This window comes from Nerophis ophidion, linkage group LG09 (assembly GCF_033978795.1).
Source record: "Nerophis ophidion isolate RoL-2023_Sa linkage group LG09, RoL_Noph_v1.0, whole genome shotgun sequence".
NCBI classification, from domain to species: domain Eukaryota; kingdom Metazoa; phylum Chordata; class Actinopteri; order Syngnathiformes; family Syngnathidae; genus Nerophis; species Nerophis ophidion.
In genome coordinates, this window is record NC_084619.1 from 34,062,719 (window position 1) to 34,089,166 (window position 26,448).

Below are 26,448 nucleotides of genomic sequence, written 5' to 3' on the forward strand. Positions count from 1 at the left end.
GGTGATTGTCAGTGACTGGAATGATTTACTTGTTGAATCCGGCATTATTGCCATTGTAGATTATTAACGATTGCAGCTGATTTGATGTCAACGTCTCTGATTCAGCAATGTCACCTTGTCCTTTTGCTTTTTTTTACTGGTGAACTTCATGATATTGATCTGTTTGATGGTATTCGTGCTGGACATTGAAGCAAATGTTTTGATGTTATTAAAAACCAATTGCAGAAAAATGCCCCCTTATTGCTCATCTTTGTGTTGTTCTCCTCTTTTCCTCAAGGCCTACTGAAACCCACTACTACCCACCACGCAGTCTGATAGTTTATATTATCAATGATGAAATATTAAAAATTGCAACACATGCCAATACGGCCTTTTTAGAGTTTGTCTGCTTTAACGGCATAATTACTCAGTATTTTGGAGATCTGTGTTGCTGAATCTTTTGCAATTTGTTCAATTAATATTGGAGAAGAAAAAGTAGAAAGACGGAGTTGGGAAGCTTTAGCCTATAGCCACACAAACACACGATGATTCCTAGTTTAAAATTCCCGGTGGTGAAACTTTACTATGGATCAGAGCGGTCAAGCGAACATGGATCCCAACCGAATGTTAACCAGCAGGTTTCGGTGACAAAATTGTGGTAAAAAGTTGCTTCTTACCGGAGATCAGCTGAGCTTGCGCCGTCCATAAAGCTGCCGTCGACTTCCCTGAGACACTGGCGTCAAGACACCCGTGGACACACACCTCCGACTATCAGGTACTGTTAAACTCACTAGAACACTGGCAACACAATAGAAAGATAAGGGATTTCCCAGGATGATCCTAGTAAATGTGTCTAAAAACATTGAATCCGTCCGAATGCAATCGCCTTTTTTTTTTAACTTGTTTTTTTTTTTTTCTAGTCCGTCGCTATCAATATACTCAAACACGAATCTTTCATCCTTGCTCAAATTAATGGGGAAATTGTTGTTTTCTCGGTCCGAATAGCTCTTTTTGTTGGAGGCTCCCATAAAAAACAATGTGAGGATGTGAGGAGTCATCAACGAGTGACGTCTTTGTCTGCGACTTCCGGTAAAGGCACGGCTTTTCTGTTAGCGACCAAAAGTTGCAAACTTTATCGTCGATGTTCTCTACTAAATCCTTTCCGCAAAAATATGGCAATGTCGCGAAATGATCAAGTATGACACATAGAATGGACCTGCTATCGCCGTTTGAATAAGAAAATCTAATTTCAGTAGGCCTTTAATGATTACAGCTGATTTGATGTGAACATCTCTGATTCAGCAATGTCACCTTGTCCTTTTGCTTTTTTTTACTGGTGAACTTCATGATATTGATCTGTTTGGTGGTATTCCTGCCGGACATTGAAACAAATGTTTTCATGTTATTAACAACCAATTGCAGAAAAATGCCCCCCTGTTGCTCATCTTTGTGTTGTTCTCCTCTTTTCTTAACTGGCCTTGCCTAAGGCCTGCATGTGATCTGCAGTCTAGTCACAATCACATTGTTCATGTGTGCGTCAATTCATCTGTGATGGGCAGTTTTTAAAAAGAGAGCATCCTCCTCTGACTTTCACTCAATTAATAGAGAGTTAAAGACAAAAATCTCAAAAGGCCAAACAGAAATACAAATCTCAGCTTGAGCATAAATTGGTTACAAATACCATTGACTTTGCTTGGTTTAGTTTAAAAATATTGCAAGCCTCCAAAGCTCAAAGAGTAGGTAGATTAGTACAGATGGCTTTGACTCAGACATTGAGCTTGCAAATGCTTTAAATGGGTTTTACAACCATTTTGAAAATAAGCATGATTTTAATTTAAAGATCCAGGAGCAATATCTGTATGGAGATGCCTTTTTGGCAACCCAGAAAAGGTGTGCCCAAATTGGCAATTCAAGGCAGCGTTCGGAAATTGGGCAGAACAACGAAAACAGAAAGTGTCAGGAAAATAAGAGCACTAAACAAGAAATATTCAAATGTAAACTCCGGAAAACATCACAATATAGTAAGGCCTGACATAACCGATCCTCACACAACACTGTTCTCCAGGTTGTGTCTTCAAGAGTTTGAACATATTACACATGTTCAAGTCGCTCGTAACGACTTGTTAGTGGCATGTTCTGCAGATTTCAGTTGTTTGGTGGTGGTTGATTGACTTTCAATCCAGACAAAAAAAAAACAAATAATTTCCTCTTTACCAAGACAATAATCAATTTTCAGATTAAGACATGCACCTGGGGATAGGTTGATTGGCAACACTATATTGGCCCTAGTGCAGCGTTTCTCAAAGTGTGGGGCGGGCCCCACTGTTGGGGAATAGAGACATAACAGGTGGGGCGCGAGGAACTGGAGGAAATTTCACTTGTATTATTTTCATTTTTTTCATATACACCATCAAACAGATCAATATCATGAAGTTCACCAGTAAAAAAAAGCAAAAGGACAAGGTGACATTGCTGAATCAGAGACGTTGACATCAAATCAGCTGCAATCGTTAATAATCTACAATGGCAATAATGCCGGATTCAACAAGTAAATCATTCCAGTCACTGACAATCACCAATAAGCTGTTACATAATTGATATCCCAAAAATACTTGAGGTGGGTCATTTAAACCAAATTACACTGAAGTTAAAGTGAAAAGTCCCAACGATAGTCACACACACACTACAGTATATGTGGTGAAATGATCCTCTGCATTTGACCTCATCACAGGAACAACACAATTAGACGGACAACATTCACACTCACATTTACACACTAGGGACCATTTAGTGTTGCCAATCAACCTATCCCCAGGTGCATGTCTTTGGAAGTGGGAGGAAGCCGGAGTACCCAGAGAGAAGCCATGCATTCAGCGGAGAACATGCAAACTCCACACAGAAAGATCCCGAGCCCGGGATCGAACCCATGGACAACTCAGGACCTTCGTATAGTGAGGCACATGCACTAACCCCTGTGCGACTTGTCCAGGGTGTACGCTGCCCTTCCGCCCGAATGCAGCTGAGAAAGGCTCCAGAGACCCCTCGCAACCCCAAACGTGACAAGCGGTAGAAAATGGATGGATGGATTTGACCCATCCCCATGTACACCCCCCCTGGAAGGTGAGGGGAGCAGTGAGCAGCAGCGGTGGCCGCGCTCGGGACTCGGCTTGGTGATGTAACCCCAAAGCCCAACCCTTAATGCTTAGTGCTAAGCAGGGAGGTAATGGCAATAGTCTTTGGTATGACTTGGCCCAGGTTTGAACTTACGACTTTCCAGTCTCAGGGTGGACTCTCTAGTCCAGCGTTTCTCAAAGTGTGGGGCGGGCCCTACTGGTGGGGAATAGAGACATGACAGGTGGGGCGCGAGGAACGGGAGGAAATTTCACTTTTATTTTATTTATTTTTTTCATATATATTCCTAAATTTTTATTTTTTACTATGCTTTCATTTTCTATACACACTGTAAATCACTGTGATTCTCTCTGTGAAATCCGCTATACAAAAAATTTGTAAATTACTTATTTTTCCTCTAGGCTTTAAATTTCTAGGTAGGAGCGAAAGTTTGACAGACATAGCAACAGTAACTAATGGGGGTGGGGCTAAGCGGAACAACCTTTATTACACAAAATGGATACATTTGTGACTCGCACCTCAAAGGTTGTCGAGCCAGCGCCTGCAGAGAAACAACAATCTGACAGGCTTAATCAACCAAAAAGCCAACCGAAAAGGAAATATGATGAAGGATATCTTGCTCTTAGATTCACGGCAACAGTGGTGGGGGCAGAGGAGAGACCCCTTTGTGTTCTGTTTCTAAAACCGCTAGCAGCAGACAGCATGAGACCCAACAAATTAAAGAGACATTTTGAGACCACACACCCCAATCACGTCAATAAGCCACTTGATTTCTTTCAAAGAAAACTGGCAGAGTAGTTGTTTTATTTATTATTGAACTTGATGCAAGTTATACCACAGCGGCACAGTTCTTTTATTTATTTTTTAACTTGATGTTATTTTATGTTATTGAGTTTGAATGTATACAACTTGAATGTTACCTGATGTTCAATAGATTTGAAAATGTTAAAGGGGAACATTATCACCAAACTTATGCAAGCGTCAATATATACTTTGATGTTGCAGAAAAAAGACCATGTATTTTTTTAACCGATTTCCGAACTCTAAATGGGTGAATTTTGGCAAATTAAACGGCTTTCTGTTTATCTGTCTTTTAGCGATGAAGTCAGAACGTGACGTCACCGAGGTAACACACTCATTTCATTTTCACATTACAAACACCGGGTCTCAGCTCTGTTATTTTCCGTTTTTTCGTCTATTTTTTGGAACCTTGGAGACATCATGCCTCGTCGGTGTGTTGTCGGAGGGTGTAACAACACTATAGGGAGGGATTCAAGTTGCACCACTGGCAAGAAATCTGCCGCCAGACCACCATTGAATTTGCCAGAGTGTCTGCACATTTGACCGGCGATGCTAAGACAGACATGGCACAGAGATGTATGGATAACCTGCAGATGCATTTGCAACGATTATGTCAACGAAATCACAAAGGTGAGTTTTGTTGATGTTGTTGACTTATGTGCTAATCAGACATATTTGGTCAAGGCATGACTGCCAGCTAATCGATGCTAACATACTATGCTAATCGATGCTAACAAGCCATTTACGCTAACTGTATGTACATTTGAAACTAGATACCCACATTTAATGCGAAACAAACACTTACCAATCGACGGATTTAAGTTGTTCCAGTGTCACAAGATGCGAAAGTCCTGATCGTTTGGTCTGCACATTCTACCGGCGATGCTAATAAGGCAGCCATGCTATGGGCCACTTCATTAGGTACATCCATGCTGTGGCCGAATAGCGTCAATAGCTATTTGCTCAATAGCTTCAATTTCTTCTTCAATTTCGTTTTCGCTATCTGCCTCCATACTCCGACCATCTGTTTCAATACATGCGTAATCTGTTGAATCGCTTAAGCCGCTGAAATCCGAGTCTGAATCCGAGCTAATGTCGCCATATCTTGCTGTGATAACCGCCATGTTGTTTGTATTGGCAGCCCTGTATGACGTCACAGGGAAATGGACAGTCGCATCGCAAATAGCGAAAATTAAGAACTTTAAAGCTTTTTTTAGGGATATTCCGGGAGGTGTAAAATTTTGAAAAAACTTTGAAAAATAAAACAAGCCACTGGGAACTGATTTTTATTGTTTTTAACCCTTTTGAAATTGTGATAATGTTCCCCTTTAAGCTTGGCATTAGCGTCCTGTTGGGGCAATGGGGGCAGGTGGGGCTTGAAAACTCCCCCTTGTCCAAAGTGGGGGATGACAAAAAAAAGTTTGAGAACCACTGCTCTAGTCTAACCACTAGATAATCTTACTCATCTCACCATGTGAAATATAACTTACTTCACCAAGTATTATTTATGAATTTATTTATTTATTATTGTTATTACATATGGACTATAGTGTGAATAAATTGAGAACAGGAAGTGAGAATTTTTTTTAACAATTGGTATGTAAAGTTAAAGGGGTTTTGATTAAATAAGCACTGCTTCTTCCTACTCTTTTTCAAACATGTTGAATAGAGAAACTGGAAATTGTGATGTTTCATGTTGTATGCATGCATGTTTGAAATAAACTCAAACTCACCTAAACTCAACATCAGCGCTCATGTTTTCTCGCTTCGTGTCTGTTTTGTATGATTATAACTTACTTAAAGCATCAATAATGAGTAACTTAAATGAAATCAGTAGGTGTTGATGCCTTTGCCTTCTGGGCGCAAAGATACATCTGAGGGGTCTGTACATGAGCCCTGTGTACATAATGCACACAATACGTTTGTAGCCTCTACTCTCTCAAATGTTTATTCTGCAAGAATGTTAGTCTGTTTCTGCAAGGTTTTATTCTATTCAGCATTCCTCTGTAAAAAAAACAACAAAACAACAACTACAAAAACAACAAAAATATATTTGTTTTCACAGATGTTTAGTGCCAGTCTGGCACCTATAGGATTGGTCCGTTTTTGCAAAGACATGTTTGGAGTTATCTGCTATTGCAGCAAAATTTATACACAGTTATGCACATTTAACATTCTATTTATGTGAATTTGAGACTGTCATTTTGTTTAATAGAAAAAAAAAAATTGCAACCCACATCAGCAGGAGGGCTGTTTCATGAAAAGCTACACAAAAATCATTGGAAACGAGGAAAATGGAGATATATGTTTTTTTTTTTTCATCTGAACTATTCATATAATAATGTATAAACTGTAAATATTGAGGTATAATATGCAGTAGTACTAAATTTGACATGCCACATAGAATTATTGTTAACAGTTACCAACAAGGTAACACAAACAGGTACTTTAGCAACTCCTCTAATGTGTGCTGGAAAATTAATTTGCTGATTGTGTTTCTAATTTACCAAACTAACAAAGTCTATGTGCACAGAATCATTGAACAAACACCTCCAAAGCTCCAGGGTCCAACTAAAAGTGCAAGCAAAAATCAGGTGCATTGGCCAAGACTCTTAATACCATGAAAATACTTGCTGGTTTCGTTTTCATTTTTTTACAAAACCAAAGATCTTATGTGTGCCTTCCTCTGAGATTGTAATACATCAATTATGTGGATAATGTGATTTAACAAGAGCAGGCAAGCTTTAAATTGATTCTGTTATAACAAATAACTCATGTACAGCACAGTAGTTAAATGGGAGGTATTTTTGATTTGTTGGCAGACTTGCAGGTTTCTTACCCACTTCAATCCTGTAACAATCATTTCCAGAATTATTTACACAATGGGAGAGTTTTTAGGATTTTCTCAACCTGGGATTTTCTGTGTTGATGTAGTGACAATTGCCATATTAACAGCGTTGCGGCCATCGCCCTCCGAAATTGGGCTTTACTGAAGGTTAGGGTGTATTTCTAAATGTTTGGCAAATTTCCCTCTTCAGTTTGGTGTGGAATTAATATGCAGTTTTGGTTCATTTAATAGTTAAAGCACATTTGCATTATTGCAATCAGTTGATAAAACATTATAAAATATTTTTACAAAAATCTACTGCTCTGCTTGCATGTCAGCAGACTGGAGTGGATCCTGCTGAAATCATATGTATTGAATGAATAGAAAATCATTTCAAATAGGGAAAAAATAGTTTTTTAATCGAGAATCGTGTTAAATTGAAAAAAAAAAAACAACGATTTTGAATCGAATCGTGACCCCAAGAATCGATATTGAATCAAATCGTGGGACACCCAGAGATTTGCAGCCCTAATATATATCTATAAAAAAAATATACATACATATATATACATATATATATATATATATATATATATATATATATATATATATATATATATATATATATATATATATACATACATATAATCCCCGATTACGTGTAAAAACAGCTGTGAAAACTTAAAACAGATAATATCAAAATAGACGTTTTGCCCTAAAATTGTAACAACGCAATTTAGATATTTAATGTTTTATTTAGTTACATTACATACAGTATGTAAGCGTGTTTATATATGTGTGTGTCTGTGTATGTGTATATATTTACTGTCCATATATATATATATTTTTGTATGTATATATATATATATATATATATATATATATATATATATATATATATATATATATATATATATATATATATATATATATGTATGTATATTTATATATAGATATATATTAGGGCTGCGAATCTCTAGGTGTCCCACGACTTGATTCAATATCGATTCTTGGGGTCACGATTTGATTCAAAATCGTTTTTTTTTTTTTCAATGTAACACGATTCTCGATTAAAAAACGATTTTTACCCGATTCGAAAGGATTTTCTATCCATTCAATACATAGGATTTCAGCAGGACTTACGCCAATCTGCTGACATGCAAGCAGAGTAGTAGATTTTTGTAAAAAATTGTTATAATTGTAAAGGACAATGTTTTATCAACTGATTGCAATAATGCAAATTTGTTTTAACTATTAAATGAACCAAAACTATGACTTATTTTATCTTTGGGAAAATATTGGACACAGTGTGTTGTCAAGCTTATTTGATGCGATGCAAGTGTGAGCCATTGTTTTTTCTTTTTTTTTATAAATGTCTAATGATAATGTCAGTGAGGGATTTTTAATAAATGCTATGTTGTAATTATAACTAATATTAATACTGCTGTTGATAATCATTTTTGTTTCACTACTTTTGGTTTGTTCTGCGTTGTGTTTGTGTCTCCTCCCAATTGCTCTGTTTATTGCAGTTCCGAGTGTTGCTGGGTCAGGTTTGGTTTTGGAATTAGATTGCATTGTTATGGTATTGCTGTGTATTGTTCTGTGAGATTGATTGATTTAAAAAAAAAATAGATTTTTTTAAAAAAGAGAATCAATTCTGAATCGCACAACGTGAGAATCGCGATTCGAAATTCGAATCGATTTTTTTCCACACCCCTAATACATATACATATATACATATACAAACTCCGTTTCCATATGAGTTGGGAAATTGTGTTAGATGTAAATATAAATGGAATACAATGATTTGCAAATCATTTTCAACCCATATTCAATTGAATATGCTACAAAGACAACATATTTGATGTTCAAACTGATAAACATTTTTCTTTTGCAAATAACCATTACTTTAGAATTTGATTCCAGCAAATACTGATAAAGTTGAGGAATGCTCATCAAACACTTATTTGGAAGATCCCACGGATGTGCAGGCTAATTGAGAACAGGTGGGTGCCATGATTGGCTATAAAAACAGCTTCCCAAAACATGCTCAGTCTTTCACAAGAAAGGATCGGGCAAGGTACACCTTTTTGTCCACAACTGCGTGAGCAAATAGTCAAACAGTTTAAGAACAACGTTTCTCAAAGTGCAATTGCAAGAAATTTAGGGATTTCATTAACTACTTTCCATAATATCATCAAAAGGTTCAGATAATATGGAGAAATCACTCCACGTAAGCGGCATGGCCGGAAACCAACATTGAATGACCGTGACCTTCGATCCCTCAGACGGCACTGTATCAAAAACCGACATCAATCTCTAAAGGATATCACCACATGGGCTCAGGAACACTTCAGAAAACCACTGTCACTAAATAGAGTTCGTCGCCGTATATGTAGGTGCAGGTTAAAGCTATACTATGTAAAGCGAAAGCCATTTACCAACAACATCCAGAAACACCGCCGGCTTCTCTGGGCCCGAGATCATCTAAGATGGACTGATGCAAAGTGAAAAAGTGTTCTGTGGTCTGACGAGTCCACATTTCAAATTGTTTTTGGAAATATTCGACATCGTGTCATTCGGACAAAAGAGGAAGCAAACCATCCAGACTGTTATCGACGCAAAGTTCAAAAGCCAGCATCTGTGATGGTATGGGGGTGCATTTGTGCCCAAGGCATGGGTAACTTACACATCTGTGAAGGCACCATTAATGCTGAAAGGTACATACAGGTTTTGGATCAACATATGCTGCCATCTAAGCGCGATCTTTTTCATGGACGCCCCTGCTTATTTCAGCAAGACAATGCCAAGCCACATTCAGCATGTGTTACAACAGCGTGGCTTCGTAAAAAAAGAGTGAGGATACTTTCCTGGCCCGCCTGCAGTCCAGACCTGTCTCCCATCAAAAATCTGTGGCACATTATGAAATGTAAAGTACGACAGCGGAGACCCCAGACTGTTGAACGACTGAAGCTGTACATAAAACAAGAATGGGAAAGAATTCAACTTTCAAAGCTTCAACAATTAGTTTCCTCAGTTCCCAAACGTTTATTGAGTGTTGTTAAAAGAAAAAGGTTTTCTAACACAGTGGTGAACATGCCCTTTCCCAACTACTTTGGCATGTGTTGCAGCCCATCCATCCATCCATTTTCTACCGCCTATTCCCTTTTGGGGTCGCGGAGGGTCCTGGCGCCTGTCTCAGCTACAGTCGGGCGGAAGACGGGGTACACCCTGGACAAGTCGCCACCTCATCGCAGGGCCAACACAGATAGACAGACAACATTCACACTCACATTCACACACTAGGGCCAATTTAGTGTTGCCAATCAACCTATCCCCAGGTGCATGTCTTTGGAAGTGGGAGGAAGCCGGATTACCCGGAGGGTACCCACGCAGTCACGGGGAGAACATGCAAACTCCACACAGACCGATCCCGAGCCTGGATTTGAACCCAGGACTGCAGGACCTTCGTAATGTGAGGCAGACACACTAACCCCTCTCCCACCGTGAAGCCTGTGTTGCAGCCATGAAATTCAAATTTAATTACTATATGCAACAACAAAATTAAGTTTATGAGTTTGAACATCAAATATCTTGGGTTTTTTGTGCATTCATTTGAATATGATAAATATTTATTTAGGTAAATGTAAACTAACGATTTAAATATTTATCTTGATTAATCATATTTTGTTTATAGTTAACTCTGGATTAATGGCAGCTAGATATCATGTTTTTGTCATTAGTAAGTGTAGATACCCTGGACGGATCATTTTCAAGTTTTAACACCATGAATGGACAATTAATTTGCTTTAATGAAATGTGTTTTAAATATTGTGCTTTTTTAAACAGCATAACACAAAAAGGACAAAGAGGTTTTTAATGACAATTAAAAAAAAGCCTGCTGTGTGTTAGTGTCTTGTCAGATTTTTTATTTTGTAAAAATACAGATTTTGTATTCCTGCTTCAGGAGCACTTGCATTCAGAGAAGGAGGTACATCGTCTATAAAAACCAATAACACATTGTTATGATTATCGCTGCATGGTATTGTTTGAACCTTCTCTATTTATTAATAAAATGTAATATTCAGTCTTCTAATCATCCTGTAATTGAGCACTCGACAAGAAAATGGACGAGTGGATAAGTCTAATAAGGATTCAAGGAAAAAAAAATACACAATATTTTAGCCAGCCACAAAAATCCCCCCTTGCATCCCCAACCCCAATATTTTTTAACTAATGTACAACCATTTCTTTAGGTGCAAATATCCAAGAATTACATTACAAAACATCTCTGACATAGTATGATCGTGATGTAAGATATTTTTATTTTGTTAATGTAGTTAAAACGGATTTATGGCGTAGCGCTTTTATTTTGAAACCGTAAAAGTATGTAGTTGGTTTGACAAAGTGTATTGAAATGTATTGATGTCGGATCGAGTATTTGCAATAAAAAAAAGTCCCCTTTCGACTTCCTGTCTCCCGACTTTCATTTCTGTTGAGCTTTTATGTAATCTAACTTACTACTCCAGTCACAGTAACAATGTACATTTTATTATCGCTCCACTTTAACTGTAATCTAAACAGAAAAGTGAAGCAGCACCCACGCATACAGCAGGCATTTACTGCATTGATGCCGTCTCGGTAAGAAAATAATCCTTTCTTGTCGGGAGAACAACTTGATATGGCTTTGAAGTTGATATTTCCATAAGGTAGTGTTTTCAACGACTGTGCTGCGGCACACTAGTGTGCCGTGACATAGTGTCTGGTGTGCCATGGGCACACCTATTTGGGTTAAAAAATTTTTTTGCAAACCAGTAATAATAATCTGCAAATGTGCCATTGTTGAGTGTCGGTGCTGTCGAGAACGCGGCAGAGTAACCATGTTGTACTCTTCCATATCTGTAGGTGGCAGCAGGTAGCTAATTGCTTTGTAGATGTCGGGAACAGGGTTTGTTGTGATCACAATATGCAGGCGACAGCATTCAGGTAAAAAGGTATCTAATGCTTAAACCAAAAATAAACAAAAGGCGAGTGCCCCTAAGACAGGGGTCAGAAACCCAAAATGTTGAAAGAGCCATATTGGACCAAAAATAAGAAAACAAAATCGGTCTGGAGCCGCAAAAAATTCTAAGCCTTATATAAGTCGTATAATGAAGAAAACACACGATGTAAGTGTCTATATTAGCTATATTAGCCGACTATCAAAGGCTGGTGCAAATCTCCGTTGACAGAAATGTTGTATTTCATTTTTAGCCAACACATTTTTGTAACATTGCAAAACATTAGTAAAATGGGGGCTTCTCAGAGGGTGAGATTACTTTCAGCCATTGATTGACCAAATATGCCTGATTAGCACTCCAGCAAATAAATGAAATCAACAAAGCTTACTTTTTTGCATTCACACACAGCATAAAACTTTTGGTGGACGAAATGAGACAAAGAAGGTGTGGCATAAAACTTTAAATAACTTTTCTGTGGCAGCATCGGAAAAAGTTACAAACGGAATCGCTGACATTAGTAGGACAAAACGGTGCTTTCCAAATACTCTCATCAGTGAAGCATGTATAACATAAACTGTGGGATTTCTAACAATTAGGAAGGTTTGTGTCATGTTGTTCTCCGACAGAAAATATATTACACATCTCTGAAAGAGGTCCAGGGAGCCACTAGGGAGGCGCTAAAGAGACGCATGCGGCCCTAGAGCCGCGGGTTGCTGACCATGCCCTAAGAAAAGGCTTTGAACCTTAGGGAAGGCTATGCAAAACGAAACTAAAACTGAACTGGTTGCAAAGTAAACAAAAACAGAATGCTGGACGACAGCAAACACTTACAGCGTGTGGAGCAGACGGCGTCCACAAAGTACATTCGAACATAACATGACAATCAACAAAGTCCCCACGAAGAAGGATAGCGACACATTAAATATGTTAATCACCCGTTAAAACACATGAATGCCTTATTGAAATTTATAGTAAACGCGCTATTTGCACATTAACTTTGACAGCCCTTATACATACATACACACACATATATATATATATATATATATATATATATATATATATATAGACTGCACTCCTTTTTTGCTCTCTCAAAAGACACAGCCCTCTGCGTGGAAGCTTAATAGATCATCTTAGTTTGTACATGTTTCAATACATGCAAACCTTCAGGCCCTCTGTGTGGTTAATGTGCCTTTGTGATGGTTTTAGAGGTGATGACAAGCAATAAAAAGGCCAATGGTTCTACAAGGCACCCTGTAGTTTGTAATTTTGATATCATAGAATAATGGGTTCGGAAATAAGAATATCCCTCACTGAGTGACATATTGGTGTTAGTGATACCGTGACTAAATGCTGTGGAAATTTGGATGGCAAAAAATCCCAACAGAGAGAAAGATATTGTTCAAGATAGGGGATCTGCGATTAACGCTAATTAATATGAAAAAAGGTGTCTTAAGTCAGCAGAAATGAAAAGAAAAGTTTAACTATGGCTTCAAATTGGTAACACAGGGCACTTTAAATAGAGCCATTGCAGTTCAAGAGCATCTGAAATGTATCAGTGGTAAATTTCAGAGGAAAATGTTGATTCTGTTTGGCAGATAAATATTCTAGTAACGCTCACGCTTTATTTATTAAAACATTCAATATGTAGCTAATGTTGTGTGCAGTCATGTATCGTTCAATATTTAATACGAATAGAATAGAATAGAATGGAATACAATAGAATATACAATGTATTGTAAAACTTGACAGCATGACTAAAATACAGCTGGCCACTCTGTTAGGTGCAGTTGAAATACAATAAAGACAATTAATAACATGCTAAAATTAAATACACAAATACAATTGCGAACATCAGTTCAACAGTGGAAAATAGTGCATGCTATTTCAATCATTCATCCATCCATCCATCCATAGTCTACCGCTTGTCCCTTTTTGGGGTCGCAGAGGGTCGCCGGAACCTATCTCAGCTGCATTCGGGCAACTCGCAACCTCAAAGTTTATTTATACAGCCCTTAAGTGCCCCAAGGGCTTCAAAAACCATAACAGCATCCCTAGATCTGCACCCACATTCGCGAAACAAAAAAATCAACCCAATGGGACAATGAAAAACCTTGGGAGGGACCACAGATTATCCAAATGGCCCATGGGTAAAAACGGTTTTAACTCTGTCCTGCAGCGAGACCAAGCAGTGTCCTCTAGGGAGGGTTGGCCGATAATCTTATCCGCTGTCCTGGTCCCCATCAGCGGGGCTTTCATGTCTGCAGCAGAGCGGGCGGAAAACGACAGAGTTATGCAGCGCATCAGCACTGGCTCTTTGATGATACCTGCAGTTTCTCCTCAAGTTGGTTCCTCTGCAGCACAGGAAGTAGTGGGGTCTCTGCTGTGCCTTTTTGATCCGTGCTAGACTGATGACAGTCCATGTGAGGTCCTTGGAGATGGAAGTTCGCAGACTCTTAAAGGAGGCCACCGTCTCCACACATGCTCCATTTACTACAAGGGGACCATGTCATCCTTTCTGTCTCCTAAAACAAATTACCATCTCCTTGGTCTTTGTGATGGTCAGCTTCAGATTGTTCTTGGGGCACCACCCTGCCAGTGTCGGTATTTCTTCTCTGTAAACTGTTTCATCACCCTTCTCGGATTACGCCGAATGGTACACAGGCAAAGGGACTACTTGTAGTTTGTTATGTGCAATGTTTAACTATACGGGCAGAATTTCAGAAACATTTTTTGGTTGAAAACGAAATCATACAAAAACTGGGGCGTACGTAAAATGAGTTAGGTGCAATGTTCCCTCTAAGGTGCACACTTGCGCATTTGCACACTACTCACGCATCCTCTGCGCGCAGCCAATTATGCCACATACAAAATCAAATCCCATCTGAACTCTAAACAAAATAAACACACGCAAATGTATTCTGTATGATTTCACAGTTGAACTGTGAGTGACAGGTGACAACTAGCGGCCAAAACATGAAATACAATGTTCATCAACACTGTTTGATTATTGTTTTTTTGCAATTATCAACATCTGATGAGACGCTTTAATAGCAGTGCCGTGTAATGAGTGGGTCTGGGTGGGCTAGGACTGCCCACAGAGTAATATTTGCCCGCTCTGGGCTGGAAGCTGTTTATTTTATTTTATTTTAATGTATTTATAAAAAAAAAGATGATCAGTAATCAAAACAAAGGCACGTTGACTAAGACGATTAACCAAGTAACTGACATGTTTGTAAATGTACGAATACAAGACAAAGAAGTTGACAATAACACAATCCAAACATATTTTATTTCGTTTTGTTGATGGGTGTGGCAAATTCGGAATGTATCCAATCACAGCTCTTGAATGGCCAGTCAGATGCTTTTCCTTGCGGGATAAGGAAGTCACCTCCAAAACCAATATGTGTGGCTGTAACATCTAATATTTGTACACCCGCGAAATAGTGAAGAGGACAGATTTAATTTTAACTCCTATTATCCCATCAGCAGGCCAGTCAACGTTTCTGATATTAACACAACTCTAAATCTAATCCATTATTTGCTGCTATCAGTGTTGCGCCAAAAACTGATTCCGTGTCAAAAATTGATTCTTGCCACCGCTCTGCGAAAGCACATACTGCTTTTGGGCTTTTTCTGTCCACAACTGATTACTAACTACATGCAGAAGAAGCACTTATATTTGCGGATATGGTAAGGATGTTTTTAAAATTATTCAAGCCTTTATTGTGTCCGAAAAATGACAGAGTTTTCCATTTTTATGGCAATAATGAGATAAAACAGTAAATGACTGTTGTTGTTCTGATGTTAATGTGGTGAAATATATTTCTTGATTGCAAGCTACATACAATAATAACTGCTCTTTGTTCATGCACATATTACATATCAATCAAGTTTTCGGATGTATTCATTCAAGAGAGTTACATATTTCATAATAAATTACTGTTTACGTGTTTTATATCCGTAAAATAATTAAATATATGATAGAGTACCTACAGTACTGTACTGTTTATGTGTTGAAATACCCTTTACAAAGCTTAAATCAACCTTAACAACATCTTACTAATTCTAAATAATATTTTGATATTGAGACATCTCCTAAGGGTATTCTAGTAATGTATGCACAGATGAGATGTATCAATATCAAAATATTACTTTGCCTCACTTTTTGGCAGCCAAAAATACATTGATTTAATGAATACATCCAAACACTTAATTATTATTTGTGATGTGCTTGAAAAAATAACAGTCAGTACTGTATGTAGCTTCTAAAGAACAAAAAGGTTATAGGACAGAAACTAGCAACGCTGAGATCATTATCCATGCATTTGTTACGTCTCGCCTCGATTACTGTAACATATTATTTCCGGGTCTCCCCATGTCTAGCATTAGACGGTTACAGTTGGTACAAAATGCGGCTGCTAAACTTTTGACAAGAACAAGAAAGTTTGATCATAGTACGCCTATACTGGCTCACATTCAGTGGCTTCCTGTGCACTTAAGATGTGACTTTAAGGTTTTACTACTTACGTATAAAATACTACACGGTCTAGCTCCAGCCTATCTTGCCGATTGTATTGTACCATATGTCCCGGCAAGAAATCTGCGTTCAAAGGACTCCGGCTTATTAGTGATTCCCAGAGCCCAAAAAAAGTCTGCGGGATATAGAGCGTTTTCCATTCGGGCTCCAGTACTCTGGAATGCCCTCCCGATAAAAGTTTGAGATGCTACCTCAGTAGAAGCAATTAAGTCTCATGTTAAAACTCATTTGTATACTCTAGTCTTTAAATTGACCCCCTTTTTAGACCAGTTGATCTGCCGTTTCTTTTCTTTTTCTCCTCTGTCCCCCTCCCCCTTGTGGAGGGGGACATTCTTAATCCAACATGAAAGCAACAATACACAGTTGGAACAAGGAGGAGTAACCCTTCTCAAATTCCATTTGTGCTATCAATGAAAACCCACAGAACATAGAAAGCAGACATTAAAGGCCTTATGCAAGCATTTTCTATTGTATGTTCTATAACACTGGTACTGTGTATGGAAATTATGACTACATTCGATGTATGACTTCAGATATTCCATTCATGTCTGTACAGACTTATTCCAGTAGATAAATGAGTGACATCCATGACCCTTTATGCCCCTGTAATCTTTAAAAAGAAACCAAGAAACTCTTGCCCTGAGGTTAAGGTCTTTGTTGTTTTTTCAACGTCACATTGGTGGCCACGTGCGTTGGTAAATGGTTATACAACATTTGTATTCCAATGATGGAGGGCAGCTAATCATTCTTAATCGCAATAAAGCTCTCAAAGCTTATGATCAGAGGTCTGAGGGTTTGCTGATCAGCGTATAGGCATTGCAGTCTCTCCAGTGTCTTTCATCAAAGCTAATGCTGGGTTCCACCCCCGTCCAGTTTTCACTTGGGGACGCAAGCATTCAGTATAGCAGTTGTTCACTTTGCACCAGCCGCGTAATATAAAAGGGAGACGAATGTAAAAGCCACAAAAAAAACAAAAAACAGAATGCAATAGAGTGGATCATAGAAATACTTTTCACAAGATTTAAAAGGTTCATTTGAATTGCACATTTTAAACAATGTGGTTGACAACATTCTTTTTACCCATTGCATATAATTTCTTTACATCTGAGTCTACCAATTAGGCATTGAGCGATGAAAGACAATGTTGGACTTATCCATGCATGGTTAAGAGGAATCAGTGCAGAAAATGTCAAATTTTAAAAAGTACTAACCAAATTTCGTTGTTCACGTAAAATCAAACAAAACAATTCTTGAAACTTGGGTTGTACATCCGGTTTCAGACTTCTCACCGGAAGCACTTGGTAAGCAAACAGACATACTTGTAACAGACTTTGCTCCACCTTTGCTAATACTCATTAATGCTACTTATTTCAGCACCTCCACATCTGGTGATGAAAACTACAACTAAGCTGCACATTACAATCCAACAGCTGGTAATAATAAGTACAATACTTAAAGTATAAACACTTTAAAAAAGACGAGATATTTCACTTAATGCTATAAGACTACTTCCTGACTATGGCAACACACCGTAGTCAATAAACTACTGCCATTTAAAAAGTCTTGGAATTGCAACTGCATGCAAAGTCTACTATATTATACATGCAAATGAGATTCCGAAGTGTAAGAAAACAATACATAACATCTATACTGTGACGATTGCGTGGCATTGTGATGCGGGTTCGTTCTCTCTTGGATGCAGTCGGGCTCGGACACAGCGTGAAGGTAAGAAATAAATGATTAATTAAAAATGAAATCAGACTTTGACATTAACTAACAGAACTAGCATGTGAGCTAGAGGAATAACAAAAAGACTTAGCATGGAAGCTAGCAAAACCAAGGCATAGTGCGGAAGCTAGCAAGTACAAAACTGGTCACCAGAATCGGGAATCAAGGTCGTCACTGTTGTGCAAACACAAACTAGGAAGCAAGAAAGAATGAACAAAGAAGGCAGACTTGAATCAAGGTGGTAATCACAAGGCAGGTGCGCGTCAAAACCAAGACGCAGGTGAAACTAATGCATAACTATGGTGACCGAATAAACAAGGAAGTACAACCAGGAACTAAAGAATTAAAACACTAACAGAACATAATACAAAAAGACTCAAAACCTAAACATAATATGATCCGGGCAGCGGATCATAACATGGACATCACAAATCAAATACAGATTTAGATACATTTTTAATATTAAATAAACAAATACATCCGCCCGATTGTAGCTGAGATAGGCACCAGCGCCCCCCGCGACCCCAGAGGGAATAAACGGTAGAAAATGGATGGATGGATGGATTTTATTATAATCACCAAAAACAGGTCCCGTTGAGGATCGACACTGAATTGGTACTGTATTGGTTTAAATGTGAAAGGTAACCATCTTATGCAATTGATGATGTCGATTTGGTCAAAAGACACTCGTGTGATTACAGGGCGCCATGACTGCTACTAACTTTGAGCTGATGCCATGTGTTTTTGGCCCTTTCTTGTTACTATTTCGATGTGTAAAAATGCCCTGTTGTGCAGCATGGAGCTACACAACCTTGAGTATTGTGGATTTTGGCAAATTTCCACACAACCCAAAGAGAAAACAAGTACGGGAAGGGGAAAGTTCGGCAACAATATTGGAGAGACACCGATTACAGGGTCTTGTGCGAAGTAAACACATGACACAACGTCTGCGTTTTGTTTAGGATATAACACAGAAACTAATACAAAAAATAACAGAAGAAATAAATAAATTAAAGAGATGGTTTGACAATAACAGACTATCTTTGAATCTCAGTAAAACTAAAATAATGCATTTAGGTAACAACAGAAGAGAAAGTTGGCAATATATATTAATATCTTATTGGCAACAACAGTGAAACTTGGAGAGGCCTGATTGGGAAGAATGGCTGCCAGGATCTGAACCTGATTGTTGTTTTGTTATTGGACTTTTGTGCTCGTCACAGATTGTCCCTAACAAACACAACGTTCAAACATAAGGGTGTCCATATGTGCACTTGACACCAAAACACACAAGGCCACAGTTCCATTATAGACGTTGTAGTTGTGTCATCAGATTTGCAGTCTCATGTTTTGGACACTCGGGTAAAGAGAGGGGCGGAGCTTTCGACTGATTACCACCTGATGTTGAGTTGCCTCCGATTGTGGGGGAGGATGCCGAAAAGAACTGTCGGGCCCAAACGCATTGTGAAGTTCTGCTTGGAACGTCTATCAGAGTCTCCTGTCAGAATGTTTCAATTCCCACCTCTGGAAGAACTTTGAACATGTCATGACGGAGGCCCTGGATATTGAGTCGGAGTGGACCATGTCCCGTACCTCTATTGTCGAAGCAGCCGATTGGAGCTTTGGCTGCAAGATGGTTTGTGCCTGTCGTGGCGGTAATCCTAGAACCCGCTGGTGTACACTACTGGTGAGGGATGCAGTCAAGCTGAATAAAGAGTCTTATCGGGTCCTTTTGGCACATGGGACTTTGGAGGCAGCTAATAGGTACCGACAGGCCAAACGGTGTGCGGCTTCTGCGGTTGCAGAGGCAATGGAAGGAGTTCGGGGAAGCCATTGAAAACAACTTCTGTGCAGCTTTGAAGTGATTCTGGACCACCATCCGCCGCCTCAGGAGGGGGAAGCAGTGCACTGTCAACACCCTGTGTGGTGAGGATGGTGACATTGACTGCGGATGTTGTGGAACAGTGGAGGTAATACTTTGAAATCCTCCTCAATTCCACTAGCACGTCTTCTTATGAGAAAGTAGAGCCTGGGTAATTCTGTGGTGGGCTCTCCTATTTCTGGGGCTGAGGTTGCCGAAGTAGTTAAAAAGCTCCTCAGTGGATGAAATCTGCCCGGAATTTGCCCGGAGTTCCTTATGGGTCTGGGTGCTGTGGGGCTGTCTTGGTTGACAAGACTCTGCAACATTGCGTGGACATCGGAGGCGGTGCCTCTGGATTGGCAGACCGGGTGGGTGGTTCCTCTCTTACAGAAGGGAACCGGAAGGTGTGTTCTAACTATCGTGGGATCACACTCCTCAGTCTTCCCAATAAGGCATTTTCAGGTGTACTGGAGAGGAGGCTGAATTAGCGCTTATAGTAACAATATCATTAACAGTTGGTTAATATTCAAGTCACGAAATGTAAATGGGGTATTGTTGGTGCTTTTTGAATGGTAATTTAGAGGTCATAATGTGCGGAATAGGCAACCTCCCATTGGCTCCAATGTAAGAGGACTTTCATACACCTTTATTTACTAGTTAGAATGAATTTAAAAATGCATCTTTTGTCTTGTCTTTCATAATTGTGAACGAAAGACATAATTCAAAAAAAGTGCAATTCCCCTTTAAAGCAAAAACATTTCCTTAGTAGTCGGACCCTTGCTCAACTTCTACTGGTCGAATAATCCAATAATATATTCTTTTATTACCCTGCAATTACCACATTTAGGGTGTTACAGTACTATTTAACGATGTTTTATTGATGCGAAATATTGCAGCATACACACTGTACATACAACCACCCACACATTAACATTCCAAGTGGTAGTTTACTGAAGAAAACTGCTCGTATGTAAGTAAGAAAACTAAATTGTATACCGTATTTTTCGGAGTATAAGTCGCTCTGGAGTATAAGTCGCACCTGCCGAAAATGCATAATAAAGAAGGAAAAAAACATATATAAGTCGCACTGGAGTATAAGTCGCATTTTGGGGGGAAATTTATTTGATAAAACCCAACACCAAGAATAGACATTTGAAAGGCAATTTAAAATAAATAAAGAATGGTGAACAACAGGCGGAATAAGTGTACGTTATATGACGCATGAATAACCAACTGAGAAGGTGCCTGGTATTTTAACGTAACATATTATGGTAAGAGTCATTCAAATAACTACATAGAACATACTACTAAGCACTAGGCCACCTACTCAGTGGCCTATTGGTTAGAGTGTCCGCCCTGAGATCGGTAGGTTGCTAGTTCAAACCCCGGCCGAGTCATACCAAAGACTATAAACATGGGACCCATTGTCTCCCTGCTTGGCACTCAGCATCAAGGGTTGGAATTGGGGGTTAAATCTCCATAAATTATTCCCGGGCGCGGCACCGCTGCTGCCCACTGCTCCCCTCACCTCCCAGGGGGTGAACAAGGGGATGGGTCAAATCCAGAGGACAAATTTCACCACACCTAGTCTGTGTGTGACAATCATTTGTACTTTAACTTTAACATGCTATACGTTTACCAAACAATCTGTCACTCCTAATCGCTAAATCCCATGAAATCTTATATGTCTATAGTCTCTTACGTGAATGAGATAAATAATATTATTTGATATTTTACTGTAGTGTGTTAATAATTTCACACATAAGTCGCTCCTGAAATAAGTTGCACCCCTGGCCAAACTATGAAAAAAACTGAGATTTATAGTCCGAAAAATACGGTGTATGAAAAAATAGTTTAATTTGCAATGCAGCAATTTTTTTAAAATTAATTGAATGTAAAAGGGGCCATACATGTATATTTTTTTGTAAAGTAAGATGTCTTACTACAATTGCACTGTAATCATATTATTCTGCATTAAATCTTATGAATATTTCACAGAATCATCACATACCGTATTTTTTGGACTCTAAAAGGCACATAAAATCCTTTAAATTTCTCAAAAATTGAGAGTGCAACTTATACCCCGGTGTGCCGAATGTACATTTTAATTCTGGATGTGCTTACAGACCTTGAAGCAATTTTATTTGATACATGGTGTAATGATAAGTGTGACCAGTAGATGACAGTCAATCTTAAGAGATACGTGTGGACTGCAGATTGACGCTAGAATTACAGGTTAGCAAGCAAGCCCAAAACTGAGATGTTTCATTGAAAACTTCAGAACATTGAATACGGTGCTCAAAAATCTGTCAAAATTTTTCAGAACAACTTTGGTCAGATACGTAGCCGCACTGCATGATGGATTGTTGGCGCATTACGGCTACCATAGTCGGCGTACTGTGCTTCAATTTACGGGTATTATCACGGTGTGTGTATCAGGACCCCAAAATGGCACCTATTTTTTGGGACTTATTATCCGGCATTTTTTTTTGGACCTCTTATACAAAACCAACTTTTACCTACTGGTGCCTGCTTTTGTGTGTTTGGAATCTGCTTTAGTCCCAAAATGTGTGCGCGTTAGCGTTGTCGTCCGCGCCGTAGTAAATTAGCTTCTTTTTTTGTTGACCCTTTTGTTGTGAGGCAATCATTCTCCGCTGTTACAACTTCTAATATAAAGTAACATATAGTTCTGACTAATGTCTGTCAGTAGACTTACTATGGAATGCTACAATGTACTTGTACAAAATAAATGACAAGAAGAAGATTGTGTTGAAGGGGAGCCAAACGATGATCAGAGGGCAACTTGAAAATGGTCTGTAAAAAAAAATCCATGCACCATTTTAAATAAATAAATGGGTTGTACTTGTATAGCGCTTTTCTACCTTCAAGGTACTCAAAGCGCTTTGACACTACTTCCACATTTACCATTCACACACACATTCACACACTGATGGAGGGAGCGGCCATGCAAGGCGCCAACCAGCACCCATCAGGAGCAAGGGTGAAGTGTCTTGCTCAGGACACAACGGACGTGACGAGGTTGGTTCCAGGTGGGATTTGAACCAGTGACCCTCGGGTTGCGCACGGCCACTCTTCCACTGCGCCGTCCCATTTTGACCAAAGAACCACCATTACATGTTATGTAGACCACAAGGAGGTGTTTTAAATGAAGTCAACAAGTATATATATATATATATATATAAATATATATATATATATATATATATATATATATATATATATATATACATACATACATATTAGGGCTGCGAATCTTTGTGTGTCCAACGATTCGATTCATTATCGATTCTTGGGGTCGCGATTCGATATTTTTATCGATTTTTTCGATTCAACGCGATTCTCGTTTCAAAAACGATATTTTTCCGATTCAAAACGATTCTGTATTCATTCAATACATAGGATTTCAGCAGGATCTACCCCAGTCTGCTGACATGCTAGCAGAGTAGTAGATTGTTTTTTAAAAAGCTCTTATAATTATAAAAGACAATATTTTATCAACTGATTGCAATAATGTAAATTTGTTTTAACTATTAAACAAACCAAAAGTATGACTTATGTTATCTTTGTGAAAACATTGGACACAGTGTGTTGTCAAGCTTGTGCGATGCGATGCAAGTGTTAGCCACTGTGACACTATTGTTCTTTTATTTTTTTATTTTATAAATGTCTGATGATAATGTCAACGAAGGATTTTTAATCACTGCTATGCTGAAATTATAACTAATATTGATACTGTTGTTGATAATATATGATATATATATGATGGATGATATATGTATGATAGATATATATATATATATACATATATATATATGATGTATGATATACGTATGATATATATATATATATATATATATGATGTATGATATATATACATATATATATAAATATAAATATATATATATATATACATATATATATACATATATATATATATATATATATATATATATATATATATATATATATATATATATATCATACGTATATCATACATCATATATATATATGTATATATATATATATATCATAATATAACTCCTTTAATCTGCCCTATGGTGCAGAAAATACTGTACATTTTGGGTGAGACGAAATGTACAGTATATATATATATATATATATATATATATATATATATATATATATATATATATATATATATATATATATATATATATATATATATATATATATATATATATATATATTATAATATAACTCCTATATATATATTAAAATAACTCCTTTAATGCGCCTTATGGTGCAAACAATACTGTACATTCTGGGTGAGACATAGTGCCAATAGAAGCTTTATCTGAGGCTTTTTTAGTCATAACAGATAATTTGACCATGTGACCTCGACTGGTGTGTCTGTCTTTCTGATCTGTTGAGGCCTAATCAGATGTGCTTAGCAACATGGATAATGCATTAATGGAATTTTAATGTGCTTTGTCCGAGGAATGGTGCCGACCGTCAGAGTGCATAGTTGACACAAAATGATGCAGCTTTGCAAGAAGCTTTTGGTGGTGTTACAAATTACAATCCGACATGAACTAATTATGTTTCCTGCCAGTTAAGATAGCTTTGTGTATGCAAATCCCAGCGGTAGTATTTCTACTTATGTAAGCAATCTTACCTGCTAATGAGGAAGACGGACAAGAGGGTCCCTGCAGATGCAAATGGACCCATGGCTGCAGAGGAAGCGAAGAGGCTTGGTAGATTTTAACTGGAGTAACAAAAACACAACAAAGAGTAACATGAAATTTAGCGTGATGCAAGACAGGGCGAATCGTGTCGTATGTTGCCTTGAAAAATCTAACTTTTTTTTGGATCAGTATTGCAACAAAAATTTCAAAACTAAATCATTTTTAAATCTAATGGCATGCACCACAGACAAAATTGTCCATTTTCAATCTTTGCAATATTGTGCTTCATATATAGTTTAGTGTGGAGGTAACCAAGTAATGGTTTTTGCTATCTGATCACCTCAAAGGCCCCTCTATCTTTCTGGCTGCACCATGGGGACATGCCTTTGGGATATTCTCTATACAGCATAATGACAGCTTGTTAATGACTTCCCACTGCGAAGACCGCATGGCTCCAAGCTGCAGATTTGGTTGTAAAGCAATAAGGGACATTGCGGTTTCCGTCAGTGAGGGTCCCTTTGTTTCCTTCTCTTTGCACTTGAAGATGAAAGGAGACCAAAACTCTTCTGAGACAAGTACCTTCACTATTGGGAATCCAGCGGAAGGCAAACTAAGCTAAGGAAATATTTAATCATCTTAATTAAGAAAAAATAAATACATGAATAAGAAGGGGTGAAAGCATCTCTCTTGGTAATGCTGTCTCAGTGGCTTTAGTTTTGGTGAGATAATGCATGTGTGTGGGTGTGTGTATAAATAAGAACAATCAAATAATAAAAAAGCCCCTAAGGTCAGTCAACATGCTCACTGATGCAAAAAGTTGAGCACCTTCAAGCTCTAAAGTCAAACACCTCTGGAGAAATGCATTGTTTCAAATTTGACCTATAACAGAAGTTCCAGTATTACCGTATTTTTCGGACTATAAGTCAAAGTTTTTTTCAGAGTTTGGATACTCCGGAGCGACTTATGTGTGAAATTATTAACACTTTACTGTAAAATATCAAATAATATTATTTATCTCATTCGCGGAAGAGACGAAGAAAATGTCAGCAATCGTCATACACACGTCAACCAATAAGAATTCGGCGGGGGAGGGTCATGGCAGAAGTGCATTGTGGGTTATGGAATGCTAACTGCTATATGCTATATGCTACGGCCGTAGCTATTAAAATGGATCATTTCATCGTTGGCGGTAACTTATAAAAACTGAGAATGGCTGAACAAAAATGCCACCGAAAAGGAAATCATGTACTGCAGATTACAGAATAACAAATAATATTATTTATCTCATTTACGGAAGAGACGAAGAAAATGTCAGCAATCGTCTCACACACGTCAGCAATCGTCACATACACGTCAACCAATAAGAATTTGGCGGGGGAGGGTCGTAGCAGAAGTGTATTGTGGGTCATGGGATGCTAACTGCGATATGCTACTGCCCTAGCTATTGAATTGGATAATTTCGACATTGGCGGTAACTTATAAAAACTGAGAAGGGCTGAACAAAAATGGTACTGAAAAGCAAATCATGTACTGCAGATTACAAGCTGGACGTAGTGAAATATGCAGCAGAAAAAGACAAGAGGAAGCGGCGCATACCTTTGGAGTTGACAGAGTTGTTTAGAAGCGACATCGAGGAAGAAGATTTCATGGGATTTATCTATTAGGAGTGACAGATTGTTTGGTAAATGTATAGCATGTTCTATATGTTATAGTTATTTGAATGACTCTTACCATAATATGTTACGTTAACATACCAGGCACCTTCTCAGTTGGTTATTTATGCGTCATAAGAGGTACTCTTATTCAGCCTGTTGTTCACTATTCTTTATTCATTTTAAATAGCCTTTTAAATGTCTATTGTTGGTGTTGGATTTTATCAAATAAATTTCCCCCAAAAATGCGACGTATACTCT

General features: G+C 38.2%; 1 protein-coding gene across 1 annotated transcript in view; it reads right to left on the reverse strand.

The window, feature by feature from the left end:
* LOC133559271 (gamma-aminobutyric acid receptor subunit pi) overlaps window positions 1-26,448 on the reverse strand; it is a 161,214-nt gene that overhangs the window by 90,858 nt on the left and 43,908 nt on the right. The window contains exon 2 of the mRNA XM_061910877.1: window positions 24,526-24,615. Coding sequence (XP_061766861.1) covers window positions 24,526-24,578 — 53 coding nt within the window. The 5' untranslated portion in view covers window positions 24,579-24,615. The remainder of the gene's footprint in view (window positions 1-24,525; window positions 24,616-26,448) is intronic.